The sequence below is a fragment of the Heterodontus francisci genome, chromosome 6 (genome assembly GCF_036365525.1).
Source record: "Heterodontus francisci isolate sHetFra1 chromosome 6, sHetFra1.hap1, whole genome shotgun sequence".
Taxonomy (NCBI): Eukaryota; Metazoa; Chordata; class Chondrichthyes; order Heterodontiformes; family Heterodontidae; genus Heterodontus; species Heterodontus francisci.
The window spans coordinates 119,149,974-119,173,619 of NC_090376.1; the positions used below are offsets into that span (position 1 = coordinate 119,149,974).

The 23,646-nt window shown below is 44.1% G+C and overlaps 1 protein-coding gene across 1 annotated transcript in view; it reads right to left on the reverse strand.

The window, feature by feature from the left end:
* Window positions 1-4,222: 4,222 nt before the first annotated feature.
* pros1 (protein S) overlaps window positions 4,223-23,646 on the reverse strand; it is a 93,174-nt gene continuing 73,750 nt past the window's right edge. Inside the window, exons 7-15 of the mRNA XM_068034189.1 lie at window positions 22,485-22,610; window positions 20,781-20,902; window positions 18,682-18,800; window positions 16,924-17,116; window positions 15,904-16,068; window positions 12,920-13,088; window positions 11,833-11,993; window positions 8,377-8,608; window positions 4,223-4,621 (exon numbers count right to left, since the gene is read on the reverse strand). Coding sequence (XP_067890290.1) covers window positions 4,470-4,621; window positions 8,377-8,608; window positions 11,833-11,993; window positions 12,920-13,088; window positions 15,904-16,068; window positions 16,924-17,116; window positions 18,682-18,800; window positions 20,781-20,902; window positions 22,485-22,610 — 1,439 coding nt within the window. The 3' untranslated portion in view covers window positions 4,223-4,469. The remainder of the gene's footprint in view (window positions 4,622-8,376; window positions 8,609-11,832; window positions 11,994-12,919; window positions 13,089-15,903; window positions 16,069-16,923; window positions 17,117-18,681; window positions 18,801-20,780; window positions 20,903-22,484; window positions 22,611-23,646) is intronic.

The following is a 23,646-nucleotide window of genomic DNA, read 5'->3' on the forward strand; positions in this document are numbered from 1 at the left end:
AGCAGCTGATTGGAAAACACATTCTTCTCCCTTTGTTCTGCAGAGCTGAGCTGGCCAGGAGTTTAATTGTCCTGACAACAGAGAGCCTGCATTCTTCAACCTGGGGGCAGCAATTATCACCCCCTCCCTCTCTCCGACCCCTCCCCCAAAACAAATCAAGTCATCCAGTAAACTGAAAGAAAAATAATTGGCATTTATTCAGCGACTTTCTGAACCTCAAAGTCCCAAAGTGCTTTACAATCAATTAAATGTTTTTTGAAGTGTAGTGACTGTTGTAATGTGGGACAGGGGTTCCCAACCCAGGGTCTGCAGCCCCCAGGAGCCTGCGAGAAGGTTCCAAAAACATCCAAACCTGGGCCCAAAGACTTGGTTCCAGTTTAACCTGAACAGCAGCAACTCTGAAACACGCACAGCAAGAAAGAGACTGCGTTTCAAAATAGAAAGAGAACAAGCTACAGTGCCAGGAGCCAGGGGCACCAAGTGGTGACAGGGGCAGCCAAAAACACTGGAGCCGAGCCCCCGCAGCCATCTCTCCCTGGACTGTGCATATGCAAATGTGGCTGATTATTGCAATCTCAGGCATTTGTCAACATACCTCCCAGCAAAAATACAGTCAGTTTTCAGGCTCTCAATGACAGAGAAGCATGGGGCTGCCTGGCTGCAGGTTAATTATCAAGGTGACTATCCTCAGAGTAGGGGAGAGACAGGCCGCAGAGCCAGTACATGCAAAGCGGAGAGATATTTGTGGGAGTTTGGTGTGGGAATGCACAGAGCTCTCGCCAAAAGCCCACGTGCTACGTTCACTCACTCAAAAGTTCTCAGTCATAGAATCCTGGAAATTTACAGCATGGGAGGAGGCCATTCAGCCCATCACGTCCACTCTGGTTGACAGGAGCCATCCAGCCTAATCCCACTTTGGTCTGTAGCTTTGTAGGCTAGGGCACTTCAAACGCATATCCAAACACTTTTTAACTGTGACGAGGGTTTCTGCCTCTACCACCCTTTCAGTCAGTGAGTTCCAGATCCTGCAACACCCTCTGGGTGAAAAATTCCCCTCAAATCCAGTCTAAACCTCCTACTTCTTACCCTAAATCAATGTCCTCTGGTTATGAACCCCTCAACCAAGGGGAATAGTGCCTTCCTTTCCACTCTATCTGGACCCCTCACAATTTTATACATTCAGAACCAAAAAGATTGAGAACCTCTGGTGTAGGGAATGTGGTAACCAGCTTCCACACAGCAAGATCTCACAAACATCAATGTGTAACGACCAGATCATCTGTTTTAATGATGTTGTTTGAAGGACAGAGGGGAGAACCTCCTGCACTTCTTTTACAGACACCTCAGAAGACGGCACAGTGGTGCAGTGGTTAGCACCGCAGCTTCATAGCTCCAGCAACCCGGGTTCAATTCTGGGTACTGCCTGTGTGGAGTTTGCAAGTTCTCCCTGTGTCTGCGTGGGTTTCCTCCGGGTGCTCCGGTTTCCTCCCACATGCCAAAGACTTGCAGGTTGATAGGTAAATTGGCCATTAGCAATTGCCCCTAGTATCGGTAGGTGGTAGGGAAATATAGGGACAGGTGGGGATGTGGTAGGAATATGGAATTAGTGTCCTTTTGGGCCTCCTTATCTCGAGAGACAATGGATACGCGCCTGGAGGTGGTCAGTGGTTTGTGAAGCAGCGCCTGGAGTGGCTATAAAGGCCAATTCTGGAGTGACAGGCTCTTCCACAGGTGCTGCAGAGAAATTTGTTTGTTGGGGCTGTTGCACAGTTGGCTCTCCCCTTGCGCCTCTGTCTTTTTTCCTGCCAACTACTAAGTCTCTTCGACTCGCCACAATTTAGCCCTGTCTTTATGGCTGCCCGCCAGCTCTGGCGAATGCTGGCAACTGACTCCCACGACTTGTGATCAATGTCACACGATTTCATGTCGCGTTTGCAGACGTCTTTATAACGGAGACATGGACGGCCGGTGGGTCTGATACCAGTGGCGAGCTCGCTGTACAATGTGTCTTTGGGGATCCTGCCATCTTCCATGCGGCTCACATGGCCAAGCCATCTCAAGCGCCGCTGACTCAGTAGTGTGTATAAGCTGGGGATGTTGGCCGCTTCAAGGACTTCTGTGTTGGAGATATAGTCCTGCCACCTGATGCCAAGTATTCTCCGAAGGCAATTAGTGTAGGATTAGTATAAATGGGTGGTTGATGGCCGGCACAGACTCGGTGGGCTGAAGGGCCTGTTTCAGTGCTGTATCTCTAAACTAAACTAAAAAGACAGGGCCTCGGTTTAATATCTGATCTGAAAGTCGGTGCCTCTGACAGTGCAGCACTCCCTCGGTCCTGCCTCTCCGACAGTGCAGCGCTCCCTCAGTACTGACTCTCCGACAGTGCAGCACTCCCTCAGTACTGACCCTCCTGGCCCCGAAGCTCTGGAATTCCCTCCCTACACCTCTCCGCCTCCCTTTCCTCCTTTAAAACACTCCTTAAAACCTACCTCTTTAACCAAGCTTTTGGTCACCTGTTCTAATATCTCCTTACGTGGTTCAGAGTCAGATTTGTCCAATAATGTTCCTGTGAAGTGCTTTGGGATGTTTTACTACATTAAAAACTCTATATAAATGCAAGTTGCTATCATTATAAGTGGCACCTGTGTAATGAATTCTTATGGTAATAGCACCATTTGCCTGATATAGGGGTGTTTGGATTGGCATGGGGGCTGTAAGTGATGGAGACCAGAGCAGGAAACCTCAGCACAGACGTTAAAAAGACAGGGTCAGCTACCAATCTTCAGCAGACTGGGGACAACAGGTAAGAAAGTGAGAGTACTCCTCTCTCATCTTACTCTCCCATAACTTCACCACATATCTCACTGCTATTTTTATTACATTTATATCAAATAATAAATACACAGACAGCCAGAAATGAGCCCAGGCCAGAGCCAAACACACATCTTCACGCATTCAGATCTCTAAGCCCTCCCAGAGGGCACTGAAGGGAGAATGCATGGGTTGCTGGGTGTGGGTTCCACCAAATCTCCCACAATCACCACACGTTCCAGCTGAAAATCCACTTCCTCAGCAGAGTTATTACCCACTGATAACTGTGAGCAGTAAAACCAGAGCAAAGTAACCAAGACGCACACACACATATATACTGGAACTCTCCATTCAGCAACTCCATTTCCTAATTATTAACAATTACACTCAGGTCATCGCACCATAATCAGCTGCAATCAGCTGATTGAAACTTCTCAAAGACCCAGCTTGGGCTGAAATCAGCTGACTCTTTTAAACGGGTAAATCCTTATTGAACTGCCTGAAATAGGCAGTGCCTTTAATATGTTAGAAACAGCACTTTTGTATTTGATGCCTATGGTAATGGTCGGAGTTACTTGTCTGATATGGGTGGTAAGTGTGAACAGTGAGAGTGTAGGGACAGCACTATTTGGATTTGTGAAGCAGCTTGGGATGTTTTACTATGTTCGAGGCACTATGTAAATGCAAGTTATTCTTGAGCAAGGAGTCATAATATGACCATAAGGAAGACACCAAATGAACACCTACCAATATTCTTTAAACAAATATCATTAACAATAACAATCACAGAAAAAATAACTGAAGGTTTGTGGAAATTTGTGGTAGTTTTTTTTTTGAAAAATTGTAAAAATGTTCATGAATTCTTAGTATGTAATTGTGTAGCTGATAAACAGGGGATGTGAAGAACAATAACAAGACACACAGGACTTGCATTTATACAGCCTTTCAACCTCCCACAGGTAGTGAAGTGTTCTTGCAATGTAGGAAGCCAATTTGTGCACAGCAAGATCCCAAAAGCAATGATGTGATAATGGCCTAATCATCTGCTTTTTTAACACGATGTTGGTAGAGGGATAAATATTGGCCAGGACACAAGGTCTTCTTCAAATAGTGGCCGTGGGATCTTTTACATTCACCTGAAAGGGCAGACAGGACCTTGGTTTAATGGCTCATCTGAAGAATGGCACCTCCAACAGTGCAGCACTCCCTCAGTACGGCATTGGGAGTGTCAGCCTGGATTTTGTGCTTTTGTCTGTGGAGTGGGACTTAAACTCACAACCTTCTGATTTCGAGCAGAGAGTGCTACCCATTGAGCCACACGAACACCAAGACAAACTGTTAGTAATCAACAGTGAATAATAGTTTTGTGCTAATATTGGTGTTATTTTTCCAGATTGTATAATCCACACAGTTCAATACAGTTTTAGTTTAATCAAACGCATATATTAAGAGTCTTAGAATTTACACTTCCTTTTTTTCTAATTATTATCTTTTAGCACAATACAAACAATTATTTGTTAAATTCTACATATATTCCAGAGTGTTTTCATAATGTACAGTTCACTGCTGGTGAGCTTTAAAACAGTCTCCACGCAGTAGCACACAATGGTAAGCAATGTTAAGAATATTTACTACACTGATAGAGTGTCTGACAGACTCTAATCCTCTCTCTTCACTGATGGGCATGAGTGAGACTGGATCTCAGGGTCCTTGTGACTGGCTTCATCCAAGTCAATAACCTCATCATTAATCTTTATATCCAGGCATCCAGTGAAGGAGGCTGTGACAGGTGTGGATGTAACTGGAACAACTGCAAACATAAGAATGTGACAGCATTGTTAACAACTAAAGATCACAAATTAAGGCACCTAAATATGGAGCAATATTAATCTATTAAAATACTTACGGATTTTGAGTTTGTCATAATCACCCATACAAATCAATAGATAATTCTCCAGTGCATATGAATGGTGGTGGACAATTAAACAACTAATGGGAGGAGGAGGCAACACAAACATCCCCACTCTCAACGATTGGGAGCCCAGCACATCAGTGCAAAAGACAAGGCTGAAGCATTCGCAATCATCTTCAGCCAGAAATGCCGAGTGGATGATCCATCTCGGCCTCCTCCTGAGGTCCCCAGCATCACAGATGCCAGTCTTCAGCTAATTCAATTCACTCCATGTGCCATAAGGTCATAAGAACTAGGAGCAGGAGTAGGCAATTCAGCCCCTCGAGTCTGCTCCGCCATTCAATACGATCATGGCTGATCTCATCTCAGCCTCAACTCCACTTTCCTGCCCATTCTCCAAAACCCTTCAACCCATTTCTAATTAAAAATCTGTCTATCTCCTCCTTAAATTTCCTCAATGTCCTCAATTAGATCTCCTCTCATTCTTTTAAACTCTAGAGAGTAAAGGCCTAAACTGCTCACTCTCTCTTCATAAGACAAACCCCTCATCCCTGGAATCAGTCTAGTGAACCTCCTCTGAACTGCCTCCAATGCAACTACATCCCTCCTCAAGTAAGGGGACCAAAACTGTACGCAATACTCCAGGTGCGGTCTCACTAATGCCTTGTACAGTTGCAGCAACACTTCCCTACTTTAATACTCTGTTCCTTTAGCAATAAGTGCCAAAATTCCATTTGCCTTCCTTATTACCTGCTGCACCTGCATACTAGTTTTCTGCGATTCTTGCACAAGTACACCTAGATCCCTCTGCACCGAAGCACTCTGAAGTTTCTCTCCATTTAGATCAAGAAACACCTGAAGGCACTGGATACTGCAAAGATTATGGGACCTGACAACATTCCAACAATAGTACTGAAGACTTGTGCTCTAGAACTAGCTGCGCCCCGAGCCAAGCTGTTCCAGTACAGCTACAACACTGGCATCTACCTGGCAATGTGGAAAATTGCCCAGTTATGTCCTGTACACAAAAAGCAGGACAAGTCCAACCTGGACAATTACTACCCTAACAGTCTACTCTCGATCATTAGCAAATGATGGAAGGTGTCATCAACAGTGCCATCAAGCAGCACTTACTCAGCAATAACCTGCTCAGTGATGCATAGTTTGGATTCTGCCAGGGTCACTCAGCTCCTGACCTCATTACAACCTTGGTACAAACATGGACAAAAGAGCTGAGTCCCAGAGGTGAGGTGAGAGTGACTGCCCTTGACATCAAGGCAGCATTTGGCCGAGTATCGCATCAAGGAGCTCTAGCAAAACTGGAGTCAATGGGAATCAGGGGGAAAACTCTCTGCTGGTTGGAGTCATACCTAGCGCAAAGGAAGATGGCTGTGATTATTGAAGGTCAATCATCTCAGTTCCAGGACATCACTGCCCAACCATCTTCAGCTGCTTCATCAATGGCCTTCCCTCCGTCATAAGGTCAGAAGTGGGGATGTTCGCTGATTACTGCACAGTGTTCAATACCATTCACAACTTCTCAGATACTGAAGCAGTCCTTGACCATATGCAGGAAGGTCGACATTCAGGTTTCGTCTGATAAGTGGCAAGTAGCATTCATGCTACACAAGTGCAGGCAAAGGCCATCTCCAACAAGAGAGTCTAGCCAAAATCCCTTGACATTCAACAGCAGAACCCCCACCAACAACATCCTGGGGGGTCACCATTGACCAGAAACTGAACTGGACCAGTCACATAAATGCTGTGGCTACAAGAGCACTGGGAATTCTGCAGTGAGTAACTCACCTCTTGACTTCCAAAGCCTGCCCACCATCTACAAGTCACAAGTCAGGAGTGTGATGGAATACTCTCCACTTACCTGGATGGGTGCAGCTCCAACAACACTGGACACCATCTAGGACAAAGCAGCCCGCTTGATTGGCACCCCATCCACCATCTTAAACATTCACTCCCACCACCACTGGCACACAGTGACAGCAGTGTGTACCATCTACAAGATGCACTGCAGCAACTCACAAAGGCTCCTTCAACAGCACCTTCCAAACCCACGACCTCTACCACCTAGAAGGACAAGCACAGCAGATGCATGGGAACACCATCAACTGCAAGTTCCCCTCCAAGCCACACACCATCCTGACTTGGAACTATATCGCTGTTCCTTCACTGTCACTGGGTCAAAATCCTGGAACTCCCTTCCTAACAGCACTGTGGGTGTACCTACCCCACATGGACTGCAGCGGTTCAAGAAGGCAGCTCATCACCACCTTCTCAAGGGAAATTAGGGATGGGCACTAAATGCTGGCCTTGCCAACAACGCTCACATCCCATGAACGAATAAAAAACAAGTAAACAAGTCTAATCAAATGAATAGATAATCCTCGAGTGCATTCAATTTAATGTGGATGAGTGGGGTAAAACTTTTTTTTTTTACAGAGAGTGGTTAGGATCTGGAACGCACTGCCTGAGAGTGTGGTGGAGGCAGATTCAATCATGGCTTTCAAAAGGGAATTGAATAATTATCTGAAGCAAAAAAAATTGCAGGGCCACTGGGAAAAAGCTGGGGCGTGGGACTGGGTGAGTTGCTCTTCTAGAGAGCTAGCAAGGAGACAAAGGGCTGAATGGCCTCCTTCTATGCTGTAACCATTCTGTGATTTGAAAGGAATGGATTAATTTAAGGTCTTAAAGTGATGGGACTCATGGACTGCAGATCACCATGTCATTGGCACGCTGCTCCCAGTTTTCCCATTCAGCAACATTGGAACTGCTGGAGGCCATTCAGTCCCTCAAGCCTGCTCTGTCATTCAATTAGATTATGGTTGATCTGTATCTAACTCTGTCTCCCCATCTTGGTTCTGTAATCCCTAATCCCCTCATCCAACAAAAATCGATCAATCTCAGTTTCGAAATTTTCAATTGACCCCCGGTATCAACAGCTTTTTGGGGGAGAGAGTTTCAGATTTCCACAAGCCTTTGTGTGAAGAGTTGCTTCCTGACATCACCCCTGAACAGCCTGGCTCTAATTTTAAGGTTCTGTCCCCGTGTTCTGGACTCCCCCCACCAAATCCTTTAATCATCTTAAACCTCAATTAGATCACCCCTTAATCTTCTATACTCGAGGGAATAGAAGCCTGGTCTGTACAACCTGTCCTCGCAATTTAACCCTTTTAGTCCCAGTATCATTCTGGCAAACCTGTACTGCACCTCGTCCAAAGCCAGTGTATAAGAACATGAGCAATAGGAATTGGAGGAGGCCATTTGGCCCCTCGAGCCTGCTCCACCATTCAATAAGATCATGGCTGATCTTCTCCCTTAACTCCACTTTCCCGCACTCTCCCCATATATCTTGATTTTCTTAGTGCTCAAATATGCTCAATGACTGAGTATCCTCAGCTCTCTAGGTAGAGAATTCCAAAAATTCATAGCCCTCTGAGTGAAGAAACTCCTCCCCATCTCAGTCATGGCTGATCCCTTATCGTGAGACTGTGACCCCATGTTCTGGACTTTCCTGATGGGGGCAACATTTGTTTATGTGTTGTCTGTGTGTGAGGTCCCATTAGAAACATGAGTATTGGGATAATGTACCCCCTGGTGTACTGGTAACAGGTTTCATTTTGCTGCTACTTTCTGGTTACCTGGCACTCCTCCCAGTGTGGTATTGACTGTTTCCTGCATCGCCTGGTCCAACATGGCCAGTTGCTTTCTCAGTCTTGAGCTGTTCAAGTGACTCCCTTGAGTAACTCCATCCACCTTCCACAGGATGTCTTTGGCGGTTATGGTGAGATGCATTGAGTGACGCTCTCCATCGCACAGGTACATCCCCTCAGTTCTGTACACCGTCTGGTTCTCTACAGCCAGAATTAAATCCTAATGAAAAATAAAGAAATAAATACAGAAGTGAAGAAATTCCATCTCTCTCCGTGCCTAGATTATGGGGAAATCTTGTGAGCTCCACCGAAGGTGAGCAGAGGTTGGAGAGCGAGGAAGTGAGCAGAAAGTGTTCAAGGAGAGAGGGAGTGAGTGGTGAGGAGAGACCCAGTATTAGAGGAATGAGTGACAGGGTAGGAGGAGGTGTAAGAGGAAGGCAGGAGTGAGGGGATCATAAAGGTAGTAAGGGCTGAGACAAGGAAGAGTTTTGAAATATTAGGATGAGAATTTTGGAATGGACAAGGCGTACGAATGGTCAGGGGATTGGAAACCTTCTATAATATCCAGAACAGTCCTGGGTCTAGAACCGTTTCAGAGTGGCAGAGGGGCAGTAAAGCAGACCAACCTACTCCTCCACCCCCCCCACCCCCTCCCAATTCCACTTTGGGCTTCCCATGGCCCCATCCCAGCTCTGCGAGATGGGCTCATTAGAGTGATCACGCAGCGCCTCAGATCTACAGAGGAGAAACTGAGGCTGCCACTCAGCTGGCAACTGGAAACTCAGAGCTCACACTGCCAACCACTGGCAGGGCTGTGCTGCTGGAGATTAGCTGCTGATCTTTTTGAAGTAGAATGCTCACAGCTTTAAAGGGGCATAGCTCAAGGTCCCAATTAGCCTGAAGTAGGAGTGCTCTGTGGCCCTTCTTTCAATGGTAACTATTCTGCCTGGGATCTTTCTATGTACTTGACATCACAACTCAAGGTCCAGATTGAAGGACCAACCTAACTCAGTCAGAACCCCGAACAAACAAAACTATCGGAGGGGCAGTATTGACCCTCCAACAGTGCAGCACTCCCTCAGTACTGATCCTCCGACAGTGCAGTGCTCGCTCAGTACTGACCCTCTGACAGCGCAGCACTCCCTCAGTACTGACCCTCCAACAGTGCAGCGCTCCCTCAGTACTGACCCTCCGACACTGCAGTGCTCGCTCAGTACTGACCCTCTGACAGCGCAGCACTCCCTCAGTACTGACCCTCCAACAGTGCAGCGCTCCCTCAGTACTGACCCTCCGACACTGCAGCGCTCCCTCAGTACTGACCCTCCGACAGTGCAGCGCTCCCTCAGTACTGACCCTCTGACAGTGCAGCGCTCCCTCACTATTGCACCAGGGAGTGTCAGCCTGGATTTTGTGCTCAAGTCTCTGGAGTGGGTCTTGAACATACGAACATATGAATTAGGAGCAGGAGTAGACCCTTGGGCTTGCTCCGCCATTCAATAAGAGCATGGCTGAACTGATTAGTCCCCATTTCCACCTACCCCCGATAACCTTCCACTCCTTGCTTATAAAGAATCTATCTACCTCTGCCTCAAAAATATTCAAAGACTCTGCTTCCACTGCTTTTGAGGAAGAGAATTCCAAAGACTCACGACCCTCAGAGAAAAATTTCTCCTCATCTCTGTCTTAAATGGGCGACTCCCTATTTTTAAACAGTGACCCCTAGTTCTAGATTCTCCCACAAGGGGAAACATCTTGTCCACATCCACCCTGTCAAGACCCCTCAGGATCTTATATGTTTCAATCAAGTCCCCTCTTATTCTTCTAAATTCCAGCGGACACAAGCCTAGTCTGTCCAATCTTTCCACATAAGACAACCCACCCATTCCAGGTATTAGTCTGGTAAATCTTCTCTGTACTGCCTCCAACACATTTACATCCTTCCTTAAATAAGGAGAGCAGTAATGTACACAGTACTCCAGATGTAGTCTCACCAATGCCCTGTATAGCTGAAGCATAACCTCCCTACTTTTGTATTCAATTCCCCTCTCGATAAACGATAACATTCTATTAGCTTTCCTAATTACGTACTGTACCTGCATACTAACCTTTTGTGATTCGTGCACTGGGACACCCAGATCCCTCTGCATCTCACAGATCTGCAATCTCTCACCATTTAGATAATATGCTTCTTTTTTATTCTTCCTGCTAAAATGGACAATATCACACTTTCCCACATTATACTCCATTTCCCAGGTCTTTGCCCACTCATTTAACCTATCTATATACCTTTGTAACCTCCTTATGTCCTCTTCACAAGTTACTTTCTACCTATCTTTGTGTCATCAGCAAATTTAGCAACCATACCTTCTGTCACTTCCTCTAAGTTATTTATGTAAATTTAAAAAAATTGAGGCCCCAGCACAGATCCCTGTGGCACACCACTCGTTACACCTTGCCAATCAGAAAATTACCCATTTATTCCTACTCTCTGTTTCCTGTTAGCTAGCCAATCTTCTATCCATGCCAATATGTTAGCCCCTACACCATGAACTTTTATTTTCTGCAACAACCTTTGATGTGGCACCTTATCAAATGTCTTCTGGAAATCTAAGTACAGTACATCCACCAGTTCCCCTTCATCCACAGCACATGTAACTCCCTCAAAGAACTCCAATAAATTGGTTAAATATGATTTCTCTTTCACAAAACCATGTTGATTCTGCTTGATTACCGTGAATTTTTCTAAATGCCCTGCCATAACATCTTTAATAATAGATTCTAACATTTTCCCTCAGATCGATGTTAAGCTAACTGGCCTACAGTTTCCTGCTTTCTGTCTCCCTCCCTTTTTGAATAAAGGAGTTACATTCACTATTTTCCAGTCTAACAGAACCTTCCCCGAATCTAGGGAATTTTGGAAAATTAAAACTAACGCATCAGCTATCTCACTAGCCATTTCTTTTAACACCCTAGGATGAAGTCCATCAGGACCCGTGGACTTGAAGCCACAACCTTCTGATTCGCAGGCAGATTTGTTACCTGTTGGGGATTTTTACCAGTCTAATGTCATCAATCTTTTTCTTTATTCATTCTCAGAATGTGGGTGTCGCTGGCAAGACCTGCATTTATTTCCCATTGCTGAGTTATCCTGAGAGGATTGTGGTGAGCCTTATTTGTGAACCACGAGAGGCAGTTTAGATGGAAAGGAGTGGTTTAAAGCCATGTCAGAGGGCAGCAAAGAGTCTCGTTGGTGTGGGAATGGAGTCACATATAGGCCCAGACTGGGTAAGGACAGCAGGGTTCCTTCTCCAAAGAAGATTAGTGAATTAATTGAGCTTCATGCTCAGTTTTACTCAGTGCAGTGTTTTGTTTCTGGATTTTTAAAAACCGAGTTAAGATTCTAACTGGCTGGTCCCAGGAACCATATTGACGAAAGAAAATTACCTGCTTTTTCATTGTCGTTGGTGAGTGGGAGTCAATTAAGGCAAGTGACAAAGGGACTTTCTCTCCATTGACTAAAGCAAGTAACACACCAGTATCCTTTGAGGGACGCATATGAAGATTCAATTTAACCTTCCAACCTCCAACAGTGTTTTCTGTCATACCTTAAAGAGCAGGGAACAGAGAGGCAACATTTTAAAAGAAGAAGTTGCATTGATATTGCTGCTTTGACAATCTCCAATTCCCTTTTGAAAGTTACTATTGAATCTGCTTCCACTGTCCTTTCAGGCAGCACATTCCAGATCACAACAACTCACTGTGTAAAAAAATTCTCATCTCCCCTCTGGTTCTTTTGCTGATTATCGTACATCTGTGTCCTCTGGTTACCGACCCTCCTGCCAGCGTAAACTCTATCAAAATATCTCCAGTAATTCCTAAATGACTAGTCTGGCATTTAGTTATTTGAAAAAATATTTGTTTTGTGCTAAATTCTCAGAGACTCCAGTCAACAGTCATGCAGATCGGAGAACTGGGAATCGATCTGTCGAGCTCTGGATTTTATTTTTAACTTAGAGATACAGCACAGAAACAGGCCCTTCGACCCACCGAGTCTGTGCCGACCAACAACCACCCATTTATACTAACCCTACAGTAATCCCATATTCCCTACCACCTACCTACACTAGGGGCAATTTACAACAGCCAATTTATCTATCAACCTGCAAGTCTTTGGCTGTGGGAGGAAACCGGAGCACCCGGCGAAAACCCACGCGGTCACAGGGAGAACTTGCAAACTCCGCACGGGTAGTACCCAGAATTGTGAGGCTGCAGTGATAACCATTGCGCCACTGTGCCGCCCTAGTCATTCAAATGTTTAAAAGAGAAAAGCAGAAAGAATTTGCATTTACATAGTGCCTTTCACATCCAAAAGACGACCCAAAGCACTTTACAGCCAACAAATTGCCTCAAAATTCAGGAGTATTGAACTGTGACCCAATTTTCCAATCCATCAACTGAAAGTCCACATTGGGAGCAGAGTCACTGAAGTAAAGGCTAAAATATGAAGTAAAGGGTTTGTCATGTCACTTACTATAGTTTAATGGAAACATCACATATCCCCTGCCAGGGAAGAAGGAACCTTTCCCGACGTTCCGATAGCACTGTTTGGTTTTTATATTCTGAATGACATCCTCAATTCCAGCAGATCCTTGATTCATCCAGTTCCACCTACGCATGCACCCATCTAACCGAGGGTTCATCTGGGAGAGAGAACCAGTTTTAGTCCAAAGTTTCAGTCGTTAATGAAGTGAAAAAAACAGAGAAAGATGAATGCTCTCCAACACAATGAGGTGCAGCCTGGGACGTGGTCTGATTAAGGTTCAGGGTTGAGTCTAATTTGATCTTCTCTTAGCCTAAGCAAGTCACAGCTCCACAAACATTTCTTAAAATGCTTTGATCCCATTGGGCCTGATTGTCTTAATGTCAATCCTGAGCAAATACTTCAAAGCATTTTATTTTCTTCCATAAGATCAGTAACAGTTGCAATATTTCCCAACAAGCCTCTCCCAGTGATAAACCCCATCTGGGAGCAGACAATTCACTGGATTTTATCCTGAGATTAATTTGCAAAGATGCTGTGGTTCAAACCTCAATCCAGGAGAGTGCAATCAAGATCACTCTTTGGCCCAGTGAGTGTACTGGTCAGGTGCCCTTGACTTTATTTTGAGATAATTCAACACTTTAAAACAGCTCACACTTTTTATTTGTTCTGGTGTTGCAGGTGACACTGGCAAAGCCATCTTTATTACATGTCACGTGTTGACCCCAGAGTGTGGAATTGGACTCATGTCTAGGCCAGACCAGATGTGATTGGCCGGTTTCCTTCCCTGGAGGATATTGATGGACCGTTCGGATTTTTACATCAATCCCACATTTTCACAGTCACTTTCCAGTGCTAGCCCAGACACTCCCAAATTTATTGAATTGAATTTCACAACTATCCATGGTTGGGATTGAGCTTAGAATCCTTGAGAGTCTCATGCAAAACCCAAAGATCTAGGTTGCTGCATCCAGGAAAACACCAGATTTCATAAAAAGGGCTAAAGTAAATATTTAAAATCTGAGCCTAGTGCAATTCAGTGGAATATATTCCGATAAACATGATTTTTTTTAAAAAAGCCATCAAATTAAAACAGCCATCAGCTATTTTGTGCCACTCAATATCCCAAAAATATTTTATAAATGCAACCTCAATTGCCCAAGTTACATTAAAGACAGATTTGCCTTTATATTGCATCTTATCATCTCCGTACTGACCCTCCAACAGTGCAGCACTCCCTCAGTACTGCACTGAAGCGTGACACTCACATTATGTGCCGAGTCCTTCCACAACTTTCTGACTCAATGGTAAGTGATGCTGAGTGAGCCACACTGACAAAGGGAATCTCTTGTGTTGGGAAGCGGGAACACTAATTGCTTTATATTAAATGAGTAAATCCCCAAGACTCTGAGCCTGTGGTGTTGCATTGCTGGTGGGGAATGTGAATTGGTGAATAGCGACTACAGTAATTCATCACTATATCTCCAATCTGTGCTGGCACGTCCTTGCAAAAGAACCCCTCAAGTCCTCAAAGTCTCGGATAACAAAAACATGAACAAATATAGTGAACAGTTCTATTTATCTCACTACTGTCCGAGAAGGTTTAACATGTTGGTTCCTCTACCTCTTTCATCATTCACAGTTTGAGTGAAAATAGAGCTCTTGAAATTCCTGTGGCCAGACTTTTATTTTTTAAAAAGCCTGGCTGACCTCTCTTCTAACTGACCGCACTGCCTCTATGTTGTTTCACAGAATCATTAGTCGGTTAATTGGAATCTGACCATTTCTCTCCCACACTGAGTAGAGCCAGTGTTCAGAGAGCTATTTTCAACAAAGTGCTGGGATTCATATCCAGCACAGTATACAAAGGCAGGGAGTCAATCTTCAATTTATACCGAACCTGGGTTAGACCACACTCAGAGTTCTGTGCTCAGTTCTGGTCTCCATATTTGAAAAGGATACAAAGGCACTGGAAAACGTTCAAAAATGTTTTATGAGGATGATACCAGAACTGAGAGGTTATAACAATCAGGAAAGATTAAACAGACGGGGGCTCTTTTCTCTAGAAAAGCGAAGGCTGAGATGTGACCTGATAGAGGTTTTTAAAATTCTGAATGGGTTTGATGGGTAGACATAGAGATGATTTTTCCACCCATGGGGGTTTCTGAAACTAGGGGGTCATAAATATAAGACAGTCACTAATAAATCCAATCGGGAATTCAGGAGAAACTGCTACACATAGGGAATGGTGAGAATGTGGAGCTCACTACCACATGGAATGATTGCGGTGAATAGTGTAGATACATTTAAGGGGAAACTAGCTAAATACATGAGGGAGAAAGGAATACAAGGATATGCTGATGGAGAGAGATGAAGAGGGGTGGGAGGATGCGCATGTGGAGCAGAAACGACATAGACCTGATGGGCCGAATGGCCTGTTTGTGTTCTGTAGATTCTAAGACACTATGGAATTAATTTCAGTGTTCCTGGTGCAGGGCTACGCACAACAGCAGCACGGATTGGGAATGTGGGCATGGAAATCAGAAGGAGATACATGCACGAGACCCCGATTTGTGAAACAAAAATTTACCCTGGGGAAAATTTGGGTACAAGGATTAGCTCAAGCTACTGTTGCACCCCAGTGAAGGGGAATTGTGTGTCTCTGTGAACTGGTTGCAGTGACCGCTCGATACTTGGCACTGGTACCTGGTACCTAGAAATTCACAGGGTTTACTCCTTTTAAAGCGTACCGCTTTTTTGAAGAGAATGATTAAGCTCAAATGAGTGGGGGTTTGACAAAGGACAAATCAGAGGCAAGACATATCAATGAAACAACAACTCACACATTTCCTTACAATCCCCTTTCCCACCCTGTAATATAAACATTGGCTGAAGTCTCGCAGTTCACCAACAACAGCCCTGCTTTCAAGTCATTTACAAAACTGGTTTGAAACATTTCAATAAACAGTGATTACAGCTGGAAGGATACGATCCACTTGTCTGGGTAAACCCGCGATAGAAATCTTTATCTCTGTTGTTCCATTATCCAAGGAAAACAGCCGCCCAGGACTGTTGATTTTGATCACGGCCTCTTGGGCATTCTTTACCACCACACTGCCTGGTGTTTCTTCAACAGCGATCTGAAAGATTAACCATTCTGTGACATTCAGCTCGAAACACAACCACAGATGCAATCAGCTACCCAGATCTCACACAGGAGACAAGATTGCTGTTAACATGCACCTCACTCCTGTGAATGCAAAGTGAGCTTTGTTAGTGTGTAAATTTAACCTGTAACTGAGGTGTCTCACTACACTTAGATTGCCACATACTGCAATGAAAGAAATTGAACCGGATTTATGTCATGTCAAATTTGAACTATTATGTAATGTACTTTTACAAATTTTATGAATGAAGTATATTTTCTGAAAAAATGAAACAGGATTTTCAACAATTACCAGACAAATCTCCAAACACTTATGGAACAGGCTGTATTTAACAACAGGCTAGAAATAGAAATTACATTTCTATAGCGCCCTTCATGACCTCAGGATGTCCCAAAGCACTTTACAGCCAATGGAGTACTTTTTGAAGTGTAGTCACTGCTGTAATGGAGGAAATGCTGCAGGCAATTTGTGCACAGCAAGATCCTACAGACAACAATGCAATAATGACCAGTTCATTTATTTTTGGTTGAGTGAGGGATAAACACTGGCCCCAGGATATCGGGGAGAACTGCCCCACTCATGTACAAAATAGTGCCCTGGGATCTTTTACATCATCCTCAGAGGACAGGGCTCTGAAAGGGAGGTGGAAACAGATTTAATAGTAATTTTCAAAAGGGAATTGGATAAATACTCGAAAAGAAGAAATTTTGAAGGACTATGGGGAAAGTGGGACTAATTGGATAGCTCTTTCAAAGAGCCGGCACAGAGACAATGGGCCAAATGGCCTGCTTCTGTGCTGTAAGATTCTAAGATTCTGTGACAACCTACCGAGTGCCAGGTCCCATCACTGATCAGTGGTCCCCCACTGATTGTCACCTTGGGGATTCGCTCATTCTTGAACTGAACCTCAAGTTTCCCATCTCGAACAGCAAACAGGAACCAGGCTCTATTCCCATTGGTCAGAGCGTAGAATATTACCCCTTCAGAGTCATATGTCCGAAGGTCAAATTCTGCCGTAAACCTGCACAACAAGATGACATAATGGCAGTGATTAGCAGTGAGCTAAATTATTTGGCACTCGAAACTTCTAGAAGAGCAGGGAAGCACCAGCTCCCCCCTTTCCCCCACCGCCCCTGCGTCCTGACCAATACCCTCCCTCAACCATCATCACCAAAAATCGATGAACTGGTCACTTATCACATTGCTGTTTGTGGGATCTTGTGCGCAAATTGGTTGCCACGTTTCCTACATTACAACAGTGGCTACATTTCAAACGTACTTTATTTAGTATAAAGCACTTTGGGATTTCCTTGAAAGTGTGAGTGAAGGAAGATAAGGGCATCACAAAAAACAGTTGCAAATGTTAGTATTAAGTTAAATTGCACTCTCAAATGCTTAAATTCATCAGGACTGTAAGGATGGATTAAGATTCCGGTGCAGTGTCTAAACTAGCATGCTTCAGCTAATGAGAGCTTGTTTGGACATTTCAATGATTGCACAAACACATTCTAGATGAGATCATGTTATCCATTTATCAGTGGTAGTTGTCAGGGTGGATTGATGATATTCTGGGATTAGATTTAACAAAGAGGGCGAATATCTCCTGTTCAAAGGCTGTCAGATTTGTAAATAGAAAGGTGTCAAGACAAACTTCTGCCAGACTTAAAATGTTAGAATGCAGAAGAACAGTTACAAGTTAGTTTCCTTAAGTCAACCGAAATGACCCACTGATGCTGGGAAGCAGTGAGTTCATTGTTTTGCATTATTATGTAAGGACAAGTTTATAGAATCTCCCAGTACAGGAGGCCAACTGGCCCATCGTACCTGTGTTCAAACAGCTATCCAATTAGAACCACTCCCTGCTTTACCCCATAGCCCTAAAAATTATTTTTCCCTTTCAAGTATTTATCCAGTTCCCTTTTGAAAGTTACTATTGAATCTGCTTCCACCGCCCTTTCAGGCAGCGCATTCCAGATCACAACAACTCACTGTGTAAAAAACATTCTCCTCAACTCTCCACTCTGGCTCTTTTACCAATTACATTAAATCAGTGTTCTCTGGTTACTGACCCTCCTGCCACTGGAAACAGTTTCTCCTTATTTACTTTATCAAAACTTACAATTTTGAAAAGCTCTATTAAATTTCTCCTTAACCTTCTCTGCTCTAAGGAATGCGGTGTCCAGAATTGGTTACAATTTTCCAGCTGAGGTTCAAGTGCTTTATAATGGTTTAGCACAAGCTAAAGTCAATTGATCTAAGTGAATCTGGTTATAACTCTGTATGTTCACTCACTGTGAAATAAAGCAGCTTAGCAACTTGTATCTGGTCTTGTTTCACCAAGTGTTTTGTTAACCACCCTGGCACATAGGAGCACAAGGATAGAAAATGACCCTATTGAGTATCTAATGGTTTATCTTAAAAGTGAGCTCACCCACTTCAGAGGCAGAAGGTATCCTCACATCAATCCCTCACCCACAGCCTCACCAGAACATCCCATCTTCACAGCTCTTTCCATAGGTTTGTGTTACATCATGAGGACAAAAGCAGGGATAACTAGAGCTCAATTATACAGTGCCAAAGCCTCACCTGCTATATGCGGGAATCTTGAACTTAAGGTAGACGACGGGAATTCCAGCAAACAACTCCCCCAAGTTCAGAAAGTCTGACCTCCTGGTGGTCTGGAGGGCGACACATGTGGGAATTTCCTGGCAGACAACAAATTGCCCGTTAAGAGCTGCAGGAAGTTTCATGCTTGCAAACTTTTAGAAATCAAACTGTCTGCGCCACTTCCACCATCTCCACTTATCCCAACCAGCTCTACATCGCTGGCAAATAGCACTGACCATCTAGCATCACTGCAGGTAACAATCACAAAGGCACTGACTATAACTCAGGGTTTTACATGACCCCTGCCCGTTACCCTTCACCCCGCAGCACTGGCTTGTCAGGCCAGATCTTGTTGGAGTGGGCATCTCGCAACATGCCCCTTTAATTAGACTTGTTCCTGCACTCTACAGCTCGAAAATGTTTTGTTCTGTAACTTGCTGGACGTGTGAGTTGATAATAGCGCAGTGAGGGGCAATGGGGCATCTGGGACCTCAGTAGTGATGGGACCAACAGTCTGTCTCCTTAATCAATGAGATTAAAGGATTGAGAAATAAACAGAGGAATGATGGGGAAGGAAATCAGGTGAATTACAGAGTAAAATCAGGTAGAGAAAGAGAAATAAAGAGAGGGAAAGAAAGATTGGGTTGAGAGAGAACAAAATTGAAAAGTAAAAAAAAAAATAATATTTGACATTTTTTAAATCTCTGAGAACATACTACCTACAGGAATGAGACTCCACAGTTTAATTTTTTAAATTTCTGGGCCAGAGAGATTGAGTAGCATTGCATTAACTATTATCACATTATAAAAAGGGTCCTTATGCTATGAATTACCAGCCCTCATTTTGTGGTGAGTTTAATGTGTAATTAATGTGCAAATCCAGCAAATTCTTAAGAATAACTAGGAGTTTGAGGGTGGAGTGATGTAAAACAACCAGCAAGATCTGGAGATTCACAACTCAATGTCTATCTCTTAATCCCCTCAACTCGCTAGATGATTTATGCATTAATAATGGTATGTGTTGTTAACAATTATTATTATTCCAATAAGATCTTCCTATGTATTTAAATCACCTGTTTATTAAATATTAAATTCAGAAACACTCATCAATGTGACGGCAGCGGTTCCTGGAAATTGATCAGTGCAGTTTGTAGGGCTTTCCCTTCTAAAAAGATGTCATTAAGGACTCCAATGGCTTTAGTTTCTACCATGTTTAGCAGGCAAATCGCTTTAGCACCAACTCAACTGCTACATACTGTGGACACTGTAATAAAAACTAGACGTTTGTGGAGATTGCACATGGAGTAACACCCAGAGTATCCCAGAACACAAACACAGCTCAGTCATGACGTGGCTGCTATCTCGCCAAGGCTACAAGGCTTTGGCCCAATCAGATATGACTTTTCATGAACGTCAGTCAATCAATGTTCAGGTTTTGTGAAGACAGCTCAGTCTTGTTTTCAAACTGTATTTTACACAAGAGGACTATTTATTCATATTGCAAATGGTGTTAACATTATGGGGATTATTGCCTACATCATTCAGCCATACCTTTGCCAATTGCTTGCTTAGTAGGGAACTGGGTGGTACTGTGCGCCAGACGCTGGGACTATACCTCTGGGGGTTTGGGTTAAATCTAGCCGAGGTCGATGAGCTGAGAGTCTCATCTGTCTGCTGCTTATAGGGGTCAAAGTTCAGACCCTAGTGGACTTGAGCACGAAACTGTCCCTCACTGGGAGTGATTAGCAGACCTACTTGTAAAGGTAAATGCCATTCTAGTATGGACACCAGACACTGGGTCTCAGAGTCCAGCTGTGCTCTGCATCTGTGTACTTGATGCTGAAATGGGAAGAGTTCTTCCCGGTGTCCCGGCCAATAATTATCCCTCAACCAACCTCAGTATCTGGTCATTATCACATTGCTATTTGTGGGATCTGGCTGCACATGAATTGCCTGCTGCGTTTCCTATATTACAATAGTGAATACACTTCAAAAATGCTTCATTGGCCATGAAGCACTTTGGGACATCCTGAGGATGTTAAAGGTGCTATAGAAATGCAACTTCTTTCTTCCTGCACCTGACAACTTTTGCCGTCAGCAGATAGCTTCTCCCCTTTCTGCCCGTCACAGAAGCAGATGTAGCTGCCGGGATAATTCACACAGCTGTATGCGCACGTCTTCTCAGCACATTCATCGATATCTATTTGTAGAAGATCAAACTTTAGAAAAGCATATTTTTTGCCTCAACTCGTCTTTCGTAACAAAAGCTCCTGATCAAACAAAGATAAATTCACAGAAATGCTGAAGATTCCAGAAAGTAAATGACAAAACTCCTCAATGAGACATCCAATTCCTGGCCATGTTTTCCTGGCCATGTTAGGACACTGCAATGGGAGCACTGATTTCAGAATGGGAGAATGGGCACCAATGCTGCAAAGGTTGTGTTACAGGATGGGCATCACATGGGCTGGGAGCTCAATTTGCTCCATGCGAACTGGATTCAAAAAATTTGCAGCATTGCAGGCCGGCACCAGAAATAAGCAACCATGAAAATTGCCATCAATAGCCAACTGGTTTCACTAATGTCCTTCAGGGAAGGGAATCTGTCATCATTACCCAGTCTGGGCCCACACGTGACTCCACCCCCACACTACTTTATTTTCATTCATGGTATGTGGGCACAGCTGGCATTTATTGTCTAATAGTTAACTCTTAAAGTCCCTAACGTGGCCTAGCAAGTCACTCAATTATACAAACTTTGGCAACAACAGAATGCCTACCACCATCTCAGGGCAACTCAATCCCACCCGATCTCCTGCCGTAACCTTGGTGGACACCAATTCATAGACTCTAACAGCACAGGAGGAGACCATTCGACCCATCATGCCTGTGCTTGCTCTTTGAAAAGGTTATCCAATTGGTCCCACTCCACTACTCTTTCCCTATAGCCCAGCAAATTTTTCCCCCTCAAGTATTTATCCAATTTCCCTTTTGAAAGTTACTATTGAATCTGCTTCCACTGCCCTTTCAGGCAGCACATTCCAGATCACAACGATTCGCTGTGTGAAAGAAATTTTCATCTCCCCCTCTGTTCTTTTGCCAATTACCTTCAACCTGTGTCCTCTGGTTACCGACTCTCCTGTCAGCAAAAACAGTTTCTCCCCATCTACTCTGTCAAAACGCTTCATAATTTTGAACACCTCCATTAAATTTGCCCTTAACCTTCTCTGCTCTAAGGAGAACAATCCCAGCTTCTCCTGTCTCTCCACATTAACTGAAATCCCTCATCACTGATATCGAGCAATAGACAATAAATGCCAGCCTTGCCCGTCACATCCTTGGAACAAAAGGGGGGGGGGGGTGCGGGGAATAGAACAGACATGTGTATCCCCTTGGTGAGATGGAAAATATAACGAGGTGGACGAACAGCACAAACCTGGCTGCAAAACTCAGGTGGATGGGAAATCGAAGCCCAGTTGTAACCAAGATGTCTGGTTTGCCTTTCCACCAGTCGGTGCTCCTCTGCTCTTAAGGCCAGTTTCCTGTGTGATACCAGGTGAGGCCATGAGCACTGCAGGAAACGATGAGCCCATCACCAACATCGCTTAAAACTAATTTCCCGTCTCACAGAAACACAACACACTTGTGCAACACTAGACCAGGGAATAACTGCACCATGTATCACACCATCATTCAGCTATAACACAAGCCCTGAGTTTAAATTTAGCTCCATACTATTTGAAAGTTGCTGCGGTTTTGAGAAACCTGCCTTCAGCTCTCACCATTGCAGTCTTTACTGGTGGAATTGAAGCTGTATCCTGTGTCACATTTACACTCGTACGCTCCCGGCAGATTGGTGCAGGCTGCTTTTCCACAGATGTTCGGTTGCATTAAACACTCATTCTGATCTGGAACGTCAAAGAGAATAATGCACAAGTCAGAAATTAAGAAAAGAACTTATATTTCTATATCGCCTTTCACAACCTCAGGACATCTCAAAGCACCTTACGACCAATGAAATACTCTGTGAAGGGTAGTCATTGTTATAATGTAGGAAAATCAACAGCTAATTTGTGCACAGCAAGATCCCATAAACATAAATGAGAGACGAGGCTCACCCAGGTAGCGCCAACTCAGAAAATTGCTCCCAGCATCTTGAAGCCCAAATTTGCACATGCTCCAACTGAAGCAGGTAGGGGGCACACTGGCTGTCCTTTCATAGAATCTTACAGCACAAAAGGAGCCCATTCAGCCCATCGCGCCTGTGCCAGCTCTCTGAAAGAGCTACCCAATTAGTCCCACTCCACTCTCTTTCGCCGTTGCCCTGCAAGTATTTCTCCAATTCCCTTTTGAAAGTTACTATTGAATCTGCTTCCACTGTCCTTTCAGGCAGCACGTTCCAGATCACAACAACTCACTGTGTAAAATAAATTCTCCTCATCTCCTCCTCTGGATCTTTTGGCAATTATCTTCAGTCTGTGTCCCTCTGGTTACTGACCCTCCTACCAATGGAAACAGTTTCTCCTTATTTACTCTATCAAAACCATTTATAATTCTGAAAGCCTCTGTTACTTCGCCCCATAACCTTCTTAGCTTCCCCAGTCTCTCGTGGTAACTAAAGTCCTTCTTCCCTTATCCATAATAACAACTTGCATTTATATAGCGCCTTTAACGCAGTAAAATGTCCCAAGGTGCTTCACAAGAGCGATTATCAAACAAAATGTGACATCGAGCCACATAAGGAGATATTCGGACAGGTCACCAAAAGCTTGGTTAAAAAGACAGGTTTTAGAGGAGAGAGAGGTCGAGAGCTTTAGGGAGCTGTCATGCTAGGCCCCCACTAGCCAAGAATGAGGCACACTAATTTTGTCATGAACATTGATTTTAAACTGTTGTTGGAGCGAGGAAATGACTTGTTAAACAGATCAGCCGTGACTGGAAAAG